The following is a 22911-nucleotide window of genomic DNA, read 5'->3' as shown; positions in this document are numbered from 1 at the left end:
CGGGTTCAGGTTAAGCATGTGTTTTATTTGCATGAGTGCTCCTTGCTGAACAAGAATGAGGCTTCCAGTTAAAATTCCAGCTGGAATTTGAGAAGAGGGGAGAACGCCAAGTCTTTGGAGGGCCGGCTGGCTAACTGTTTCAGAATCAAAAAGATAAATAATAGGAAATCATTGAAAATTTAAAAGCTTGTAACTGATTAAAAAGAGAAATAGGTACATTAACATTTTGTGCATCTATTGGTTCTCTTTAATTGTCTGAAATAACATAATAACCCTCCCACCATCCTTTGGGGCTCAATCCATTTGTGCTCCAGACTCTTGATGGCATTTGCTTCTTCTGAAAACTCATTTTCTTTGTATGGTTTTTAACATGCCTTTTGCCTATAAGCAATTGCTTTGATCCATCATAAAAAAGCCAGCTATATCCATTTAGATAATAAAAGAACATTAAAAGCTTTAATTCTCAGCATTAATGCTGCTACCCAGAGAACGACAAACATTTTTTCTATACTTAGACATTCAAGTTGATCTTGTTCTGAGGCAGAGAAACAGATGAAGTGACTTCTAGAGAGGTTATGTTCTAACTTCATACTGTATATGAACCAGCTCGTTCTTAAAAAGGTCTATTTTTCTAAGTGCTCTAAACCTACATTTTACTTAAAGTATGTAGAAAAATTGCCATGCCTCAGGACAGATGTACTAAGATGGAGTAGTCCAGATTTGAGGTCATGTGAAGAAAAGGATCTCCAGAGACACCAGCACTCCAGAACTTCCAGGTCTTGCCTGGAATCCCAGAGCTGGAACTGGGATCCAGACTTTCAGACTGCCAATATTTATACAACCTACTTAAAGGCTAAGTTCCACGAGCAGCAAGTCGTTGCTTATTTAAAAAAAAAAAAAAAAAAAAAAAAAAAAAAAAGTACTGTAAACTGTACTTGGGATGAAAGATGAGTATACTGTGTGGCTCCTAACGAAGGCCAAGCAAGTCAGAGACAGTCACTTGCTTATGCACGGCAGGAGCGGGGCCATGCCGCAAGGCAGCATGTGCGCGGGCAGCTGGCGGGCTGCAGCAGCAGCTGTCTCACAGTGATTGTCTGTGGGCGCTGAGTGCATCCTCTGAATCTCAGCTCTTCTCCAGATGCATTTCTGCAAGTGGATGCTGTGCCCAGAAACTCTGTTCTGCAAGCTTTGACCTAACAACACTTTGTATTCTGGCTTGAAGTGCCAGTATTTTGAAGCAAAGTGAAAGCCGTATGCATAATTTGATGGCATTTCTGAGAACTATGAAGACTATTTCATTAAAGGAAAGATTGGGGATAGCACTAAGTGATACACACATACCTTCGTAACAAAAGCACATTTTACACTTAATGCATATCAACAGTGAGAATAAATACAACCAATAGAGTCTCAAATCCTTATCAGCATTATTGAAAAGAGTTGTTTCCTAAAATTCAGCTTCTGTGCCAAAACAGACTAAGTTTGGTTCTGAGTAGCAGTATGACAGGAGATTTGTCATTCAAAACAGTTGTGTATTTATAATGACTAACGTTGCACTGAAAAAGTTTCACTTTCTACAGCAATTCAGACTGTCTACAAAAGACTCGCACGCATTGATTCCAGCTGCCAGTGCTGCAGCCCTTTTTACTCAGATTGAGTTAGACATCTGAACAAAATTGCAGGCACAGGGACATCAGCATAACAACCGCTCCAAGCTGCAAATGAAATCCTTTGCTTCCTCCATTACACAGGCTGAAAAAGTAGTGCACAAATATGTATCATTTTAGATATGATAGACTTCATCGCAGGACATTTTTGTAGATTTTGCCATTGCAGAACTCGAGGCCTTGTCCCACCCTATCCTACCCCTTCACCCAAATAAACACATTATGGATATGCTATATTACAGCAGAGGTAAAAACAAGTGGGATGACTTGGGGACACTTTGTTAGCTGTCTCAGCACAGCTCCAAAATAAAGTACTGCTCTTGACATTTTTGGAAGGGAACAAAGGACTTTATTTTCAACTATGCGTCAGAGCTCTCTTTGAAAGTTTTAGCCAGACATTTCTGTGCATGGTATTCTAATAATAATTAAAAAAAAAAGTTGGTTGATTACAAGTGATCATTTGCCTTATCGAAGTATTTGTTCTAGTTACTACTTACTTCTGCATGCTGAAATAAATAACAAGCAACCCTGAAGTATTTCACTTCACAAACCACAGCTGGCTTTGATCTTTGATTTTCTGGATGCAGACTTCTCAAGAGAACACCTGAAATATTAAACAGCACTAATTCCTGACATGTTCTTGTGCTTATTGCCTTCTTAACTAATGTGGTACTCCCTGAGGAGACAGACAGAAACAACTCAAGCTCTAGCAGTGCAAGCAAAATTATAACTAATTTTCCCTGCATTTTTGTTACAAATCCGGTTCCCCAAAACGTTTTGTTTAGCCTCAAGGACATAAATTCCATTTTTGCATTTCCTTCCTTTTAATTCTGTCATAATGAAGCATTCACCTGCATGAGTCACATCTACTTGACATGTAACCTGAAGCAAGGCTCCTCTTATCCAGGTCTGCCACAGTCTCTTTCACAGAAGCAAGAATCTCAAAAACTGTTATGTGAAATTACTATGTGCTTCTCATCAGCTTTCTGCATGTACCTCCTGTAAAAATGTTAGCCTGCCTTTTTTATTTTTTTATTTTTTATTTTTTTTTTCCCCCTAAAACACCAGCCACCGGCTTTTCAGTTCAATACAAATTGTCTCGGGGAGGCCAGCACAATGTGCTCTCCCCACAGCGTCATGCTTCATTTTGTTCTTTTTCATGTTAAAGTGTCAGATAAAGAAGAATTGTTCTGACTGGCGGTTCCTCACAGCTTGCTTGGCACGGAGAGAAAAATCAGAGAGGAAGCACAAGGGCGCGAGAGACCAGTATGCCCGTGCACTGCCACCCTGCACCTCACAGGAGAGCGGGATGAAGAACTGCACGATGCGTCCAGTGTGACCAGCCACGAGCAGCCATGGGCGGTACAGAGCTCAGCGGTGACAATGAAGCAACAGAAGCTGCCTGTGGTCTCAGCAGCGTGTCCGGAAAACGTGGTGGCACACAAGTTTGCATCTGCAGAGTAGCAGCCACGTGTCAGTTTCCCTTTCCTCCCAAGCTCTGTATTTCTCTCGTACTCAACAACAACTGCTGTGGCCTCTCACTTTCATCGCGGCTGAATGCTGGGTACTTGCTCGAAGGAACAGGAGTTTTTAAACTGTTAAAAAAAGGATTGCCAGAATTGGAAAAATGTGAGATCACCAAATAAAGACAGCTCCCTTCATATTCCCCGGAGTGACACCACTGAAATTTCCCCAGCAATTAGTGAGGCTGCACAGGTGTTACTCCAAGCGTAACCTTAAGACAGCCTAGCTGGCGGAAGCACAGCTGAAGTGATAGCTCGCTGGTGATGACAGACAAAAAGAACACAGCTCAGCTGCCATAACGCACAACAGCTTCTGCAGGGCTGGCAGTCAAAAACCAGCTTGAAAATTTGACATGGAAATCTGGGAAAGAGAATATGGCATCCCCAAATATCTGCTAGTTTAAAATGATACAGTTGCACCTTAGAAGTCAAAAAGCTTTTGAATTACTTTTCATTATCTTGGCAACAACAATAACCAAAATAAGCACACCAGCAAGCCTGAGCTGTTTTGGAGCATCTGTTAGACTTGCATGCACTGTCATTCTCAATACACTCACTAGATATGACCTAAGATATTTATCTCTCTTTTTCGAAAGCTTTTTCAAAAAATGGAAATAAAAAAATACCTTCAGACAAAGTTTACCACAAGCTCTGTCTTGCAGAATGTTTTGAGTAAACAAGTTGAAACCCTGATAGGTGTGTGGGTTTAGGCTTCCACTAGACGGTGAAAAGGTACAGGCATTGCTTTAAGCAGCCAGACACAACTCTGTCGGGGATGCAGAAACAATCTCCACACTGAGCAAATCTCCTTCCAGTGAGGGTCCTCCAAAATCCTCCAAAATCCATGTCCTGTTGCCAGATGTAACAGTTGTGACACACAGAGGTATGGAGCAGCAGAGAGAAGTGAGCATAAAAACCATACACTATGATTCCCCCCACCCAAAAAAAAGAGGTCACTTCTAAACTTCCAATATCTCGTTATAGGATTAACCCCGGGATACCACAGAGCCAGGCCCAGAAACATTCTTTTAAAATAGCTTATATTTAAGTTGCAAAGGGAAGAATAAAGTTATGCTGCAGCTGCCAACAACCCTGCACACAACCATGGCGCAGCGATGCTGAAAGAAGGCGGTTTATCAGACACGGGAAGGGGATGATAAGATGCAACTAAATAACAGAATGGCGCGAAATAGCACCCACATGAAAGATGATGAGATCTCTGCTGAGCAGGCTGTAGATACTGTGAATTACACGACCTGAGCACCTAAACACAGCTTTCTTCCAGCCACAAGTGCAGGGGCTACTGGAGTTCAACTGAACGTTCAGGACACTGCCCTGTTCCAAAGATGCTGTAAAAAAAAAACAAAACAAAACACAAACACTACTGTGCCCAACACCTAGAAATAATTGTGCTTTTTCTGGCCTTAAGTCACATGATCTTTCATGCTGTGATGTTGAAACTCTTTACCCCACCTGCCACACAACTAGCAGATGCAACAAACTTCATCAGGATGCATCAAACTTCATCAGAAAAGGTCAACAGGACCTCAAGAAGTGACAACAGGGAAGGTAGTAGCTTTGTGACCCTGAAGACCTGCTCCAAACTTCACGTGTGGCCTATGCAGGCTGCAAACATCTGAAGTAAACTCAGAGAGCACCTAAAATTATTTTAAAAATCAGCACTACGAATTAGAGAAAGAGAAGACATCTATGCAATTTACTATTGATACGTAATTTTTCTCCTCACAGTTTTCCCAGAAGAGTATTTTTCTATAATTCATTTAAACTGATTCACGTTAATACCATTCACATTACACACAGGTTTGCTGAGCTGGATTGCTAGCACAGTTGCAGTGTAAGGCACTGCAGGACAGCCCTCCTCTGAAACGCCTCCTGTCTCAAAGCGCAACTGGGTTGACAAAGCCTGTGCACACCCGCACCTACCCGCCTGTACTATCAACCACTTTTCCTGTTGTCACACCTCTTCTCCAACTGATTTCACAAAGTCAGGATTTACTTCTGGCCGTTAGTGCTGAATGACTCAGTTTAAAAACAAACAAACAAACAAAAAATGTTCACACAAGTCATGGAGGAAAAGTGCTACCGCACGTCCTAGGACCAAATGGCAATGGGCTGAGATTTTTCAAGCCCATGTTGCCCTGTATCCTGCAACCTGGCTTGGAAGATAGTATCCTAGGAGAGGCAGGGAAGATCTTAGAAAAATAGGCAGATTAGAGCACAAATACGTGAGATTGTTTTAACTTTATTTATACTACTTTCCTTTACGCAAGAAAAGGTTGTTTGGCAACACTTAGGGCATTCTCGTTTTCTGCTCCCTCAGATTTCATTTGTGATAGCTTAAGCTCTGTCTTAAGTCTTCTTGTTGGCCAGCCGTATACCAATCTCCAGCATTGGCCGAAGAAAATCACAGAGGAAATACATTTTTGGGGATGTCACATGAGGACCTGTTTTTTTTTGTTGTTGTTTGCTTGTTTTTGGCTTCTCAGCAACAAGTAGCTATTCACAACTTTCTGAAGTTTCGGTTCCTTTAAGTTGCTCTACTGAAAACAAAGATGTCATGCAACGTGGTGTAACCAAGGAGAGATTTAGTGCCACTTATGCGGGGCTCTGTCAAAAACTCCAGAACTTTTCCATGGTGCTGTTCTCCCAACTACAGAGAGCCAATTACCATCAAGTTAAGAAACAAAACCGAATAAAATTCTAGCTAGTCCACTATACTTGGAATACTATTCCCAAAGCATCTGATTTGATTTTATATAGGACAGTTAGATAGAAAAGGTCAGAAATTTATCCCTGTAGATAATTTCCTCCCTGAATTATTAAGTAGAGAGGACAGAGTTGAAAAGATTAACGCTTTAATACATTAACTTGCCAGCAGTAACACCAAATCACCTGTTAAAAAGTGGAAAGTCACAACCAAATGTTTCATCGCTGGCAATCTACACTGAAAATCCACTAAAAACAAACAAGAGGTCTATACTGCGATCGCTGCCCTTTCAAGTGAGCAGAAAGCTCAAAAACCAAAACTGTCCTTGCAACCTAAAATGCTATAGAAAAACATAATTATTTGCCATGTGGTCTTTTTCCACTTGGTCTTTCCATCCTGGAAAGGTACTGGTGGGCAGTTCGGTTGCTTGATAATTTTTGCTAGGAGGTTTGTGTTGATGACAGTGAGATTGTACACAGGACTGACTTTGGTGTCTCCAAAGAAAAAAAAAAAAGATTAATTCAACTATTTCTTCATTATGAGCAGATCAAAAGGTCATGTCATAGTCCTATCACTAAGAGTTCTTCATTCAGACTTTGAATAACCTCCTCTAAACTAAAATGCATAAATACCTAAAAGAGAGCTTAACAACAACACAGCTACTGCAGATAGGAGGGAACACCCAGTAAGGCATCATAAAAGCACTTGAAAGTGAGAAGATTTGCAGCAAGACTTTTTTCACCATCTTCCTACCCTATCTAACCGTATGTAAAATGACAGCAATCACACCGTCTTCAGAACAGAAAAAAGTCTACCATTAACTACACGAAGTTAATAAAGCTTCATTAACTTTAGTTAGAGAAATTAAACTGTCCTTCACGGTTAATTTGCATAAGCATGATAAATATTAATGGTTAGCAATGTTAATGAAGACCAATGTAATAATTGACTGGAAGACATCTTCTGGTACTAGTGATCCCACCTTCACTGTTGTTTTGTGACCTCCTTCTGAAGGGAGGTCACAGTATTCCTGTAATTCCCAGTGAAAGCAGGTATGATTGTTCAAATAAAAACAAAACTTCTACCAATTCAGACAGTATCAAGCTGAGCTTGTTATCACAGCATACATCTTTGAGGCAGATGACACAGTCAGGATGTTGGACAGAGGCTAAGAGCACATCATATAAAGAAAAAAGATGCCTTTAGACCAAGGCTTATGTATTTTCAGCCTTTCTTAATTGTGAACATCCTGAAAACTTTCAACTGCTGGCCAGTTCTTCAGTTATTAAGAACAGCATGGTGCATTTTGACAGAAATAAATTCAAGGAAAAAAAGAAATACAACAGGCAACAAGAAGCAGCCTGTCGAGGCTGAAGATCTGGTAAAGCGGAAAGGACAAAAAGCAAATGTAAACAAAGACAACAAACACCCAAGCCAGGCCATAAGGCAGTGATTGGATGTTGTTTTTGAAAGCATATAGAAACAAGTGAGCCTCGATACAAGGGAGAAGAAAGATGGGAGAAGACTGGGTAGGTAAGTGAGCTGAACGAATCTACGGATACAAGCTGTCAGACACATTTAACAACCCTGTCTGAGCTTTGCCAAGACTAACCAGACTCTGTGCAACCAGGGGGCGAGGGAACTCTGCTTTGCTCTGCCGGATCTCCCCACTGGTCAAAGGCATGGTCGCGGGCACCTCACTGACCTGCCCTCGCCCCAGCATAAGGCCGCCTGGGGCTTCTGACAAACGCCCACCCAAAGGATGGGCTCCGTTGTCACCTCAAGAAGCATCATGTTGCAAACCTTGCATTCTTCCAGAGAGTGGTTCAGCTCTGATTGTAGCCAGGGACCTGTTTCAATAAGATGCCACTTTTTCTCTAGATCAGTAGAGCTTGTCATCCTTGAGAATGTATTAAAACACACTATTGCATGAATACTGTTAAAAACAGCATTACTTGGTGGGATTAAAAAATGTGTGATTTAATGAGACGGCTTAAAACGCTTTTAAAACTTCTTAACTCCACAAAATGAACACAAGAATTGGGTGAAGAAAAAGTACTTTATTATTAGATCTTTTTACGCAGCTGACTAAACACCTTATCTAATGTGAAGTGTAAGAGTGGAAGAAAACATGCACAGAAAACCAAATACTGTACATCCACATAACCAGACACACAAAGTCTCATTCCTCTCCCACTCCACCCTTGTTTTTAAGATAAAAGCAACCAAGTTCCCTCACATATAAATCCTCATTTACCTCTACCTGGCGTTATTGGCTGGGTAAACTTCTTTGGGATATCACATAAAACAGGACTTCACAGAATTATGAAGACTTAAGTGTATTTCGGCACACTTATTTCAAATGAACAACATACTTAAGTTTTTGGTTCTTTATTAACGTTGGCTTAAGCTAGCGAAGTGCAGACACAAGTTTCAAGAACACATTTTGGATTCTACTAGGAGAGCATCCACGCCAAAAAACAAACAAACAAAGAAGAAGCAATTACTCCAATAACAAAGCTGAGCAACAGCTCTGGTCATGCTTGTCCTATCGGGTGCTTGCTTCACACACTCACCAGTGCTCCAGCAAGATACACACTGTACGGGCAAATGCCTTGGCGACAAATAACCGAGTCTGTCTCATCTCTCCAGCACTTAACAGAGCCCTCTATTCCAAAGAGGTACACTTAAAGCTGACCAGTTGCTTATCAAAACAAGGACAGACTGCACCTCTCCTCGCAAGACCTATAGGGCAGCCCCTTTGTTTTTGGCCATGCCTCTCAGAGATGTTGAGCCCCCCTAGCTTCTCCTGACATTATGTGCTGAAGACATACACCAGGAGGAATGATGGGTGTGTGGTGGAAGACCTTGGGCTGTAAAACTGTACTGTATCAATTACAGATCAACTGAACTGCACAGAAGGAATGATGTTTATTTCATAAGTTGCCCTTTACGTCACGCAGCATGCAGTACAAGTGACATGTAGAGTGTAAGCAGTTACATTATTTTCCTAGTATATATATTCCTAAGTTACAAAAAAAAAAAAAAAAAAAAAAAAATTTAAAGAGGGACACCTAATGCTGGAACTAACACAAAAAATACTAATTAACAGTAACATAGTTTGCGTTCCTATTTTCAGCTGAAATTGACAGTTTTCCTTCTCCCCTCACACACGGGGACACGATGACAGCACCAAGACAGTACCCAGTGCTACCACAGAAGAGCCTAAATGTCAGCAGAAGGTGCACAAAGACACAGAAGTCTCCTGCAGCTGCACCATCGATCCTCCAGGAAAAGATAAAAATGAATACCTCACAATAAATTCAGCTAATGAATCTGAGCACAGCTAGGAAACACAAATGATATTCCTTATATGGTACTTTTCAGGCCACTAACAGTCCTCAAAAATTTTGCACCTGACACAAAATGTTGCTTATTAATGTGGATTTTAATGTCACTGTGCTGCTCTGTAGAACAGAAAAACACCTCTTTTCCAATTCACACAACACTCACACCTAAGTCTGAGGAAGATCATGCAGGAACTCACGCCCAGGTATTTTTCATTTGGGTGGGAAAGAAAAGCAGAGATTCACGATACCATCAGGTGCCAATTCAAGGGTTTCTGTCTCTTTCTGAAGTGCCTTGCAGCATGAAGGATAAGGGTTTTCAAGCAGAAAAGGTGGCACTGTCAATGGCGTTTCAGACAATGAGGGGAAAAAGAAAAGCGAGATCTTGCAGCTGCTAAATCCTCCACAGACAGTTCCAGCACAAAGCCCTCCCATCAATGTGGTCTTATTCTTTCAAAAGAGCCCATGACTTTAAAGAAATTATGACCACAGGGTTGGTGGACAATATACGGGATTTCTCCACGATCATACTCTACTAAGCAATTAGGTCAAGCCGTGCTCTTTAAAATTACTTTAATGCAGCTGAAAGTCAAGGGAAGAAAGCATGTTAGGGAAGAAAGTAGGTAGAAAAGGAGCAGAAAGATTCATTTTAACTCTCAAGCACTCACAAAGCCCTTGCCAGAAAGAGGAGTTGCACTCTTGCTAGAACTTTTTAGTGCATAAAAGGAACATTCTTGGCACTGAAAAACTGGCATCTGTGTACAAATAGAGAAAGTGTTTTCCAAGGTCCAAGCTACACAAAGAAACAAAAAGAAACTCCTTTACATCAATCTGTTCACAAGTACTGCCTTGATCATTTTAAATTATACTTTTGTCAATGGATTAAAGTGGCTTAGTAGGCAGGTAAATAAGTACATTTTTGCTGTTGTTATTCATCAGAACAAAGAGATATTGCATGGTGTTGTGGAGTTCTGTGATGCTGGTATTTAAAACAGATTCCCTTCCATGAGCAGAAATTCTGATGTCAGATTTTTTTTCCTATTCACATTTGGGTTTTGGAATGCAAATTTGAATGAATAAAGTACTCTGGGTCTGCGCTGGCAGCAGATGTTTGGAAGAGGAGGTGCACTGAAAGAGCTAGAAGCATTACCGAAGGTCTGATGCTTCTGTCCTGTTGAAAACTCATAAATTACTGCAGATAGAAAACAAAGAGGGACCGAAAACTTTACTGATTACTAAGAAACTCATTGAACTACTTAATTCTGAAAGTAGCCAATTAAAGACTAAACTCTGTCCTGCTTTTTACAGTTAGAATAGGTGTGTGTGAGGCATACTCCAGACAGGCGCAGACAAAACCTTCCGTACTTCCTGTATGCATATAAACAATTAAACTTCATCTTCTTTTTCAAATTATCTATCCAGCATTCACTCATGCAATCTGGGTAACACCAGACATGCGTGCTTGTCATTGTGCCTGCGGACGAGACAAGTAATGCAAGTTATCAACGTCACTGCAACTTTATATAAGAGGCTGAGAAAATGCCCTGATGCAGTTTTTCTGCTCTCTGATCCAATTGTTGCATAGGCAGGAACAGCAGTTGCAACATTATCAGGGGAAAAAACAAACAAACACCATTAAGTTGATGGATATGCCTTTGTAAGCACAAGCACATTTATCACACTGTCTTTATCATTCTTTTAAAGCTTGAAGGTGGTAAAAACAAAACAAGAGGTGCCATATGTGAAGTCCCTTAACATAAGCACTTAGTGATTATCACACTCCAGAATGGGAAGAGCTAGGTATTATCTTAGATGCCCAAGCAAGGACTCGAGAAAATGCTTCAACTACAAGTCTACTCATGGATATGGTGGTTTAGAATACCGATGTAAGTCCATGCCTAGATGTGCTGGTATCTACTGTGTAAGCTGGGGGAATATGTATGGCTGTACAACTTCCAAGCCAGCTGGATGCCAGCCATTTCATAATAATGATGCTTGTGCTGGAGCTTGCTGGAATCTATTTGGTCTGAATATATGTACATCTGCTAAAGCCTTTTCAGAAATCATCTTATCATATGAAAAAACAGAGTACTCCCGCTTGTGAACAGTTCAAGTAATAGCTATATCTCCGATGGAAATGAAAAAGCCAGAAAAAAAGGTGGGAAGAAGCAAAGATATGCAGAGATTTAAAAAAAAAATAATAATAATAAAAAAACGTTATGCTTACTGTAATTTACAGTAATAAAAAGGAGCTTGCAAGTACGGGTACTTACAGGATCAATGCCTAAGTACACAGCCATATAAATAAAGAACATAATATACTGTGCCAGTACTTAATGCCAGAGTTTAATGCTTGTATTGTTCTTCAGGACTGGTCTTCTCATGAAATTTTAAATCAGTTCAGAAATGAACGTTAACTCACATTAGCCTTGCTAAATGTTAAAGGATGTATCTGAAATACACCTGGCTATGAATTAAACACAAGAGCTCAGTCATAAGTTGCTCAATAATTCTTAAACCAGGATTCTGTGGTGCATATTAAAGCATACATACAAGCAGAAACATGATTTTGGTGATGCTAAGCAAGGAATATAGTTGATGCAAGTTTTTAAACAGAAAAGGTTATATTTTCTGCTTTGCTTCTCTTCTATAGCAAAGGGTTCTGAAGCTTGTCTGAAGTGTGGGCTTGTCCAGCTGCTCAGGTAAGAAAGGTCTAACAATAATGCTTATCAGATCTCAGTTATACCACCCACTCCTTCATTGCAATGAGCAGCTTCCCTTTATTTCACCATTTCTGCACTTCCCTGTTTTAAGGCATATTTCTTATGGCCTTATTGAACAGTAATAAGGTGTCCCTAGAAAGTATACGTATGCAGATTTTGACTCTGGAGGGTATCTACACTGAATGGCCACAAACACAAAAACACAAACACACAGCGACATTTGCAGCACAGCAGCACCTGTTAGATAGTGGTGCTAACTTAAGAAAATGTTGTTTTTTCATTATCTTTGTAAAAAAGATTTACTACAATGACATGGTGTTGTTGATCATTCAACAAACACTTGCTAGAAATGAAGTAATCTCTGCAAGCAGAAGTGAAGATGGACTGCAAAGCTCCCAAATGGCTTACGAACCTGTTTTCCCCCAAAATGATACAGTTTACAGGTATTGTATGGATTTCACATTTTAATACTTGCCATTGAACATGAAGAATTGCTTTAAAATCCAACGTTTTACTAAGTTTTCATTACCGGAGAACAACAAAAAGCACAGAACCACAAGCTTACAAACCCCATAGCTATCACAATTATTTTTGCTTAAAAAAAAAAAAAAAAAAAATTGTCCTTGAAGGGATGAAAGACACAGACTCCTAATGGCTCTTGAACAGAAGGCCTTTATTGCCCTTTTTTGTCCACTACATATACTTTCCCTGTAACCCCATGTGCTGTCCTCGTGCCCAAATCGGTCATACAATTTGTTAGAGACCCTCAGACACGCGCCTCAAGCCAGCCAGCAACTGGCCACTGCGCAAAGCTCATCTTCAACGCTGAAGCCAAGTTCATTCATCTCAACCTTGCTCAAGTTTTTGTTTCTAACGCTTATTTCTTCTTTATCTCTAATTCAGGGATGTGTGAAACTGCGCAAAGCCACCTGCGAATTCCTTTCCCACATGTCCTCCCACTTCGGTAATTAATTTTATGTTAGCTAGATATACAAGAAACTCACCAAGCAATACAATCGATAAACACATCATTCACTGATGTGTTTCAAGAATGATCTGCAGTGGTGAACATACTGCTTAGCCTTGACTGAAGCAAGCTTTCAGGAAGACACCAAAACCTGGTATTACAGAAACTGCAAACAAAGCACGGTCTGTGCCGCATACTCAAACCTCATACCAAGTGCCTTAGTAACTGTCCGTATACATTACAGTTTTACGAGCTGCTATTTACAGCCAAGTAATTGTCTGCTTCCCCAGCTCTTTAGTCTTTATTTACATCTGCTCACTTGCACAGATGAGCTGCAGCACTTAGGAATTTAGAACATTTAGAAAAAATATATACTGCAAATTGCCCCCTCTGACCCCGGTGCAAGGGAAGGCTTGTCTGGCTGCCCTAGGGCCGCCACAACGGGAAGCCGTGCTCGGGCCGTGCAGCCGGGGCCCTCCTTAACAGGGCTCATCAGCAGCCAGGCCTTGCCTCCCAGCGCAGCGCTTCCACAGGGCCCCCCGACGCGTACAGAGGCTCTCTCGTCTTTCTGGCCCCGTGTTCCCCTGAGTGTGCCCCCCCGATGCTCATCATGCCTGCGGCTGGCACCGCTGCTTGCCCAGTGGGCAAGGATGGGGACAGGGTTGGTCCTCCCCCGTGGCCTCCCGTCAGGCTGGTTTGGGCACACGGCAGCACCCACCAGGAGCCACCTGACAGCAACATGCTCTCCTCAGAAGAAGTGGTACCATAAAGGCTTCTTTCTGCGGGGACAAAAGGGGCCAGAAATGGACCAGCTCTGTAAGATACGATCTGGAATGGTTTGTTGCCCAGTTAGCGCTGTAACTAGCAACAAAAGCGGAAAAAGCGATCCTTCTTTTAGGCAGGAATGCTTAGTAAATAGCATCAGAAGGCCCTTTCAAACAGAAAATGATAAGAAAAACAGACATAAGGGACTAAGCTGTTCCCTGACGTGCTTTCGTTTTCCAGGGAATCAACAGCAATTCTGTGCAGATGGCCCGGCTCATGCAGTTAAGCAAATACTGCCAGGAAGATAATATACCAAAAACATCCTAGCTCCCATACCCAAATGCTTAAGGCCTATGCCTGCAGAATAGAGAACAACCAAGGTGGGAGAGAAGGTGCAGATGTGATCTGAGAGACGCCAATTTATTATCTTTGTTAAATGAAATAGGAGCCAAATGTCCCAATAAAGGAATCAGTCAGCACGATGAAAGAAAGGTATCAAAAGAAAGGTAAAATTTACTTCCAACCAAGACTCCCACGTACTCAGTTTTGCTAGGAAGTAATAAGCTGCCAGCTTTGTTGATGGAGCTACTGGAAGTGCTGGCTTCTTGGCCAAGAACTTGTTAGGCCCAAGTGAAATACCCACAACATTATTCCCCTCTGTGGATAAGGGGAAAAAACTCCACACCTCTAAATCTCCATTATACGTGGCAAAATAATTAAGCTGTAAACCTTGCCAGAACAAAATACAATGTGATCAAGTAACACAAATGTTAGCTGCACCAAGTGATACCTACATAACTAAGCAAAGTAAGTGCTGTATGAAGGCGTGTGCCCCACCGGGCACAGAATCTCACAATTTTAAGTTTAAATGCTGGCTTTCTTCTTCTCATTTAGAAATGCAGGACTGCAAGGGACCACCTCGGCAATAAAGTCCAATCTTCTTAAGCTGCAGACAGCCCTGCAAAAGTCAGCAGACAAAGAAGAGAAGAAAGGCACTATCACACTTCCCTGTAATCACAGGTCTGTTAATGTCACCACGGACTCCAGAAAATGAACACCCTTTATTCTCTCTCCTCTAAAAGCAGCAACTTCAAAATACCACAGTTTCAACAGACTGTGTGACCTGCAGTAAAAAGGCTCTCCTGATCCCCAGCCCCACAGGCGTGTTCATGAGCAAAGCACCCTCAATGAGCACCTCCAGGGGCACACACTACCCCACACCCCAAACCTTAGCAAGGGGCTATCTATATTTCAGATAAAACTGAGGAAAGGGACAAGAGGCCCCAAAGCCAATTCACATACCAGACAGAACAAAGGGCTTCCTCGGGTAATTGGCAAAAACTTATTACCAATACTAATTTATCTCTAATAAAGATACAATGGAAATCAAGTATTTATACTTCACCACTCCAGTTAAAGGCAGACCTAGCATTTGGTTGAAGCAAGAAATGTGCAGCCAGCACGATTCTACCCACAGCAGAGTTTTTCTTTTTCCTTTCCAATAGCTCATTCCCTCGAATAGTTCAGCAGTGAATTCAGTAAAACTATACCCGTCAATCAGGTTGTAAGCACAGTTATAATTTACACTGACTGCAAACTCTTCTAAGCTGTGGATATACCCGCCTACGTCTGCGATCACCCAGTAAGAGCTAGTTTTCTTTCAGTTAAGTGCAGGCAACGTGCTCTTAGCATCCTACCAAGCAAACAGCCTCGCATCTGCAGGCAGATGATTCTGGGAGAGAATTGCTCGATTCGAAAGCAGCATACCACTGCCCTGCAAGGTCCATGCTGGTGGTGGAAAATGTGTGCACGTGGCCTGGGCAACCGCGTAGCGATGCTTCCTCCTCAGCAGTCTTGCATCCTCAAGCAGCAGTTGCCATTTGTCACATCTGGTTACTTAAGCAGGAGGGAATTAAAACATTAAAAAACAGCATAACGCTGCAGACCATTGCACGGATTGCGAAACACACCATAAAGCAGTGTGGCACTTTATAGCAATCCTAAGCTGTGTGAACTGTTCTGGGTGAAAAGCACCTGCGACAAGTCATTTTCCCTGACATCAACATATACTACAACAAAAGTAAGTAAAATGCCAACACACTTAAAATACAGTAGGCCAACATCCTCAACGTCGACTATAATGTGCCTGGAAACCTCGAAAGAGAGATTTAATACTGTCTTAAGATACCCGCAATGACCAAGTTTTTATCAGCCTCCTCCTACCCCAGGACACTGCCATGCTAAACCTTCCATTAATTTAATAAGTTCAATCTTTAAACAATTTAGGTTCCTTCTTCATTTGGGCTTTGTTTCTTTTTTTTCCAGAATCACAGAATTGAAGGGGCTAGAAAGGACCTCTAAAGATCATTGGGTCCAACCCTGCTGCCAAAGCAGGTTCCTTAGAGCAGGCTGCCCAGGTAGGCATCCAGAGGTCTTGAGTATCTCCTTCTCTGGAGACTCCACAATCCCCCAGGCAGCCTGTTCCAGTGCTCTGTCACCCTCACCGTGAAGTTCTTTTGCATGTTGGTGTGGAACTTCCTGTGCTCTATCTTGCAGCCACTGCCCCTTGTCCTGTCTCCACAAACCACTGAAAAGAGGTTGGCCAAATCCCACTGTCTCCCACACCTCAGGTATTTTTACACATCGATGAGATCCCCTCTGTTTCTTGTTTCAAAGACAAATCCCAAAGATCGCTCTCCTGGAGGCTTGCTGCCCTTGAATTTCCAGCCTGTTCATTTACCTGTGAACACTTTAAATGTAAATCTAATTTATAACTTCCAGTTTCAAAAGTTTCTTCATTCTTCCAGCATACTTAAAAATAAATAAATAAGAATCATACCCTTCCAAGCCTCATGGTGCAAGGCTAAACACACCAAAGTCTTCAGTCTGCTCTCAAAAAAGCCTTCTTCCCACTGCATCACCATCCTAGCATTTCTTCTTCACTTTAAAATAGAACAGCAACAATCTCTTTGAAACAGTGATCAGAACTGCAGAGTACCATGTAAAGGAGGACGCAGCCCCATACTGCACAATTAAATGGATCGATATGGGCTCCTACAGTACATCTGATATGAGATTTTTTTCCTGACTGCGCTAAAAATGACAGGAATGTCACCCAAGAGCTGACTGACACATGCCAGCTTCACTCTTGCTGTATCAGCCCCATGTGATGAGATTTCAGAGCAAAATTTATTATTAGACTCCTTGGCACAGGTTGTAGCGTGAAACTTGGTGGAACAGGGTATTTATGTTACTCCAGAATGTATTTTATAACGAAGATATGCAAGGAAATATTTGTGGCTTCAGGATCTTTAGACATGCTTTCTTTGTCCACCCTTCTTTCAGCTTCCACCTAGCTCTGCCATAAGCCAGTGGTGGCTAAGTAAGATCTACTAAGCTGGTGATGAATGCTTTTCAGGTTTTTTGGACACCCACCTTCCTGCAGCAGGGTCAAAATGCTGTTTGACACAACAGTCTTAGTTGAGAAAGGACTCCTGTGCAAGCCACTATCACCCAGGAAATAAAGCAGTGGTTTACTAGTTTCTAACTGTCATCTTTTCCTCTTAATATAAAACTGTGCCAACAAGTTGTGTGGGTTCACTGCAGAATTAATGAAGCCAGTCAAAAACAGAAGGACACCTGGTCATTAGGACCAGCTGTGGTTCTAACAGGAAATATGTAATTTCCTCTTAAAACTGATATGCCTTTGAATGTGTTACCAATTTTAACAACTGTTTGGCACGGTTACTCCACAACTTCAGTAGTCTCCATCATTCTCCTTATTTACAGCTTTGCTTCCTGGTTGCCAGCTTATGTTCTTCTGCCTTTGTACCACAGTTCTTTATCTCTGTCCTTCCTATGTATTTAACTCAAGGAAGGATTTATAGAGGCAATCACGTGGCCTTGTAGGCCGAGATTTCACAGGGCTTTCACCTGATCTGAGCATGGACTGCTGCCATAAATTAGATAAGGTGTTTTTTCCCCCCTTTTATAGCATCGCCACATCAAAGAAACATGCAGAAACATGCGACAGAGAAAGTGATACTACTCCTTTCAGCCACCATCAGCATGGCCCGAGCCTGGCATACAGCTCATGAAAACGCAGCCTCAGCCTCTCTTTCTAAGCCAAATGTGCCAAATTCTGTTCAGTACACACAGTTCTAGCAGAGGAAGTGACACGCCTGAACATCTGTAAAGGCAGATAATGGGGAAGGAAAAAAAAAATCCATCAAAAAGGACAAACCAGCAAAGCCCCAAAAGAACTGATGACAGTTTAAGCGCACGCCTAGCACACCCATTCTGGGGCCAACTGCACCTCACTGAGCCTAGCTAGAAGAGAAATCAAAGACCAACGCTCTTTATCTACTTCCTGATGGGTTTAGGTTTACAAAGGTTTATGCATTTAAAATGAAGGCATAATAATCAGCAAGCCATATTCTTACTACACACAGTTTTAAAATGCCTATAAACCACACATTTTTCTCCTCCAGACAGAGAAACTAAGAACCAAGCAGTTATACCAAAAAAGTAACCACACCTTGTGCTTTTCAGGCAGAAACATTGTTCAACGCATGTTAAAAAGCAATAGCTGTCACTGATGGTACTGTGTGGTGGCAGTCTAATGCAGCCTATGCAATCAGCAGCTTGCAGTTCATTATGCATTTCAAAAAAAAAAAAGAAAAAAAAAAAAGAAAAAAAAAAAGATTCCCCCCAGAACCCAGACAACTACCAGGGCCAGGACTGCCTACGCTTCGTGTCTTGAAGGCAAGCACGGAATTACCAGGTGCTCCTCTGAGAGCTGACAAGGCTGATACAACATCTCTGTGATTCACAAACAGCACTGAAAGGGCTCTTTGCTGTAACCTGAACACCACTTTTGGGTCTCCAGAGGAACAGCTCAGCCAGCCAACCACCCAGCTTACCCAATTGAGGAGCGGCTCTGTGGCCAACGTGTTCAGGGCTCCTTCCCAGGTCCTTGCCCCCGAAAGACTCCTACCGCCCACTCAGTTCACAGTAATTAATCACCACATCTTGCTGCAAATTGCATACGTGTGGTTACAGAAGCCGTGAATTCCACACTTGCATTATTTATTGTAGAGCCTATGTGAGGGACTCAGGAAACAGTGCTACTGTGGTTTTCACGTTACGCATCTTCAGTATTTGGCCATTTTGTCTCTGTACAAAAATGAAGGTTAATAAATGCCTTTTTAACGGAGCACGCTGAGTTGAGGTTACAGTAAGATTATCCAACAAAAGAGAAATGTGGCGCAGTTAAATTTTTGACCCAAGGTGTAACACTTTCATCCGTACCAGGCCATCCGTCCCACTGCTCCTTCCCTCCCCCCCCCCGAGCCCTTTGTACGACTTTCTAATCTGATAAATAGATGGAAAAAATGTTACACTGCAACATCATTGAAAAGACAGTTGCCAGGGGTTTTTAACTTAGCCTTTCTGAAGGGAAATACCACCTCAAAGGAATTTCACATGCTGTACATCTTGTAATGGAACTTGACAATACGTGCACCATTTTTGCACATCAGCTTGTTAGTATGACTAGTTCGGGCTCTCAAGCCTGAAAAGCACCGTGAAGGTCAAATTCTAGTTGTCATCTAAGCATTTCTTTGTCCCACGTTCTTCCTTTCCTCCCAACACAGTGCAATGCAGTTACAGTTACGGTGCATGATAGATGAGAGACTGCCTTTGCAGTTCTAAGAAGCAGCATTTCTGAAAACTGATGGATGAATAACCAAAAATATATGTATTCTGCCTACGTATTCACTGCTTACTACAGAAATCAGATCTCACACAACCCAGAAAAAGGATTTCTCTTCTAACCGAAGATTCAAAGGTAAAGGAACATTTTTCAGATTGTAAGTATGCATTTGCACAACTGCCTGTTTTCTCATCAGCAGCTTCAGCATCTTACCCTGTGCATTTTCCATTGCAACTGATAAAGAGATTAGACAGACACCTCAGATAAGGGTAAAAAGCAGTAAGCTAAACCTGGTAACTTCTCTGCTCAGGGAGCTACCAAACAGGAACAGATTGATTTCCAGAGCTGCTGACATTCATCACAGATTTTAATTCAACATCAGTGGAAAGTGTACCCCTATTGAGTACAACAGGTCCAAACAAACTCAAAGTTCAAGATTGCTAGATACCTCTTCCTGTTTTTTACATCAGCAGGGATCTCCTATTAGTAAACAGCAAGCCACAGTGCAATGCATACACCATTCTTCAACTGCAAAACATTACTTCAGCTGTCTGCGGCTCTTTTAGGAAATACTTTAAAGTTTAAAGAAAAAAAAAACAGGAGTGGTGGTGGTGGTGGCTAAGACCATGAACTAAGTCGCTTGTCTGGGTACTTCATATAATTTAGCAATGCATCTCTTCTCATGGTACTGTAACAGATCCCAGGCAAGGCCAATCACGGAAGAGTTAAAAAAATAATTTTGATCAGTTTGATCTGGTTTCAAGGTCTTTTGTGCTCACCATGGTGAGGTTTTTAATGCTGATGAACTTTAATTCCTGTCTTTTGGGCAAACTGAAGTAAAAGGCACTGCACCAGGGTATTTAAAATGCACAGTCACACGGCTCGCAACTGCAGAAAGAATTAAAATGAATGGAACAGCTTTTGTAAATTTGTTGTTGTTTCATGATAATCTCAACCCCAGCAGGCATAGAATCTCCATCACCTTTTGAAATGCCATGGTTAGATGGTTAATTAACACATCTGTTAATAAAGTGCACGCCTGAACAATGCAGCGATGTTTCACTAAATTTGTCAGACACAAAACAAAAAGTACATAACTCAACAGGCACAACAATTAAGAGCACAGTCTCCATATGAGCACATGAGCACAGTCCAACCTAAAGATGACATTTGATCCATAAGTGATGAGACTTTGGGAAAAAAAGCTTAAGATGACAAAAGAGGTAAACCTACCCCAACAGCAGAAATGTGTCAGAACAAATCACGTACAGATAAGACCAAAAAAGTGATCCTACAAGTATTCATAATACATTTTTTCTTATTTTCCACAGGAATAAATCAAAACAAAGCAAAGAATGGAAAAAAAAACACTTTGGCAAAAGATTTTTACTGTTTATTGCTTCTTCTGCAACAGCACTGTGAAATATCATAAAACTGGAAAGTGCATTTTTTTCAGCTCATTGTCCATTCTCCTGGTTTCAAACATCTCCAGGTTTTGTGTAAGCAATTTTTAAACCCCCTTTACTAGTTTCACTCAGAAATTTAATTTACGCGATCCATTTATTTCCTTCAAGTGACTTTTGCTAGAATAGTAAAGCTATTTTTTATTCTAGTTACTGCCAGAGGTGTCATAAGGTAATACGGATATATAAATATTTTACAGAGGAAAATAGTGAAGATTAAAATTTCAAAGTAATTGCATCTTCACCAAGTTTTCTCAAAAGGCAGGCTGTCCTAGGAACTCCAGGATCCACTCATGCAAATACCCTTCGGTGAAAAAACTCTTATCTGTTCATTTATTCACCTTGTTTGTTCCATGACTGATGCTAAGTACAAGGAAACAAAGGAATTCATCCATTGTAAGGGGAGAAAATAGGTTGATTTAGCAAAATGGAACCTTTCATCACAGCTTAGCTGAAGCCTTAAATCAAGATTCAGGTTCCCAAATAAACCCAAGAAATTTTAAAGTCAAAGGTGTTTTTAATATTCACTTGCTTCCTGAGTTTTAAGCCTCAGGCTTGACATTTGCAAGTACATTTATATGCAAATGTAAAGGTGAGAAACCTAAGGGTTTGGAAAGGAGGAATGGAAAGAAATGGGATTTACAAGAGTATTTCAAGCAGCCAGAGAAACCTAAGTTCAAAAATAAGTTAAAAGCACCACTGAACTAAGCCACTCAACGACTATGCTGAGATTTGCTTACTCTTTTGATTTTATGGCAACAATTTGCAGTGAAATAATGTCTCTTCCTCAAAATGATGCTGATGTGAAATATTCGGCCCTTTTATTTTAAAGCAAAACCCTGCCACTTTGCATGTTTTATTGTCCATAGGTACTTTCTCACAACGGCCAATAAAAATGGATTAAGTTCTTAGTTATGCCTACTTTTTTCCAAGGAAAAAAAAAAAGACTAGAGTGTAACTAATTAACTTCTTTAAAATATATATATATAGGTTTAGACTGCATGCCACGGTTATATAGTTGAAATGAATAAAAAGCAAACAACCTCAGCCTTTTTTTCTTTTTCTTTTGTAAACCATGTACCGCCATTCAGTGCTTGTCTGTCAAAAATGACATTCCTCATCTTCAGAGCGGTGTTCTGGAGCTAGCATGCTATTTCCCAAGCGTGGCTGTGTGGAAAAAGCCCCGTACCTTTAAATGCTGCCTATGCGATTGTCCTTAGGGAAACTGTTCTGCTTCCTACGTGGGTACTGGGGACCAAGCACTGTGTTGACACTTTCTCTTCAAAATAAATACGAGAGAGGTTACATAAACCTTGGCACTTTCTTAACTAGCAGGCTGACATTGTCTTCTCCGTCAAGAGCCTTAAGGAAAACAAAAATGGCAATTTGTAATTCTGTCCTTATTTTATGAAGTAAATCACGTATCAATGCCTGTAACCACAGACACAGTGACAGTTGTATTACTACAGAAACCTAAAACTGGATTCTAGAACACTTTACATGATCTTGCCAGAAGAAAAAGGGTGGGGAATGAAGAATTTTGCGTGCCCCAGTAAGATATTTAGCCTACACAACTGAAATTTGGGGTTCAGCATGGGAACGTGCCTTCCTAACACAATATCCGTGGAATTGACGCAAGGTGTCCAGCACAGCCTCTCACTCCAGATGCACATAAAGCATACCCAGACCGATACGTGAAACCAGAAGCACACGTTACAGATTGCTGATTTCTGGGGGGCTTTCTTACGGTTCAGTGCCGGCGGTGCCGGGCGCGGAGGCCCCGCCGCCAGCAGCCTCCGCCCGGGCTCCCCGGGGCCGCGGGCGCAGCGCGAAGTTGTCCCGGCCCGCACCCACCTGCCCAGATCCTCGCCGGTCTCGTAGTGCTCCTCCAGGTTCTCCTGCCTGAACACCGTCATGGTAGCCGCCCGCACGCCGCCGCCGCCGCCGGCCTCAGCCTCTGCTCCGCGTCCTCATCACCGGAGCCGCCGGGGCCGCCCCGACATCAGATCAAGCTG

The 22911-nt window shown here is 41.6% G+C and overlaps 1 protein-coding gene across 1 annotated transcript in view; it reads right to left on the bottom strand.

The window, feature by feature from the left end:
- The window catches only part of DAPK1 (death associated protein kinase 1), an 87987-nt gene extending 65098 nt beyond the window's left edge, over positions 1-22889 (bottom strand). Inside the window, exon 1 of the mRNA XM_035309687.1 lies at positions 22751-22889. Within this exon, the coding sequence (XP_035165578.1) occupies positions 22751-22812 (62 nt within the window). The 5' untranslated portion in view covers positions 22813-22889. The remainder of the gene's footprint in view (positions 1-22750) is intronic.
- Between the last annotated feature and the right edge of the window lie 22 nt (positions 22890-22911).

The sequence above is a fragment of the Oxyura jamaicensis genome, chromosome Z, assembly GCF_011077185.1.
Source record: "Oxyura jamaicensis isolate SHBP4307 breed ruddy duck chromosome Z, BPBGC_Ojam_1.0, whole genome shotgun sequence".
Classification (NCBI taxonomy): Eukaryota; Metazoa; Chordata; class Aves; order Anseriformes; family Anatidae; genus Oxyura; species Oxyura jamaicensis.
This window is presented reverse-complemented; position numbering and strand designations above follow the sequence as displayed.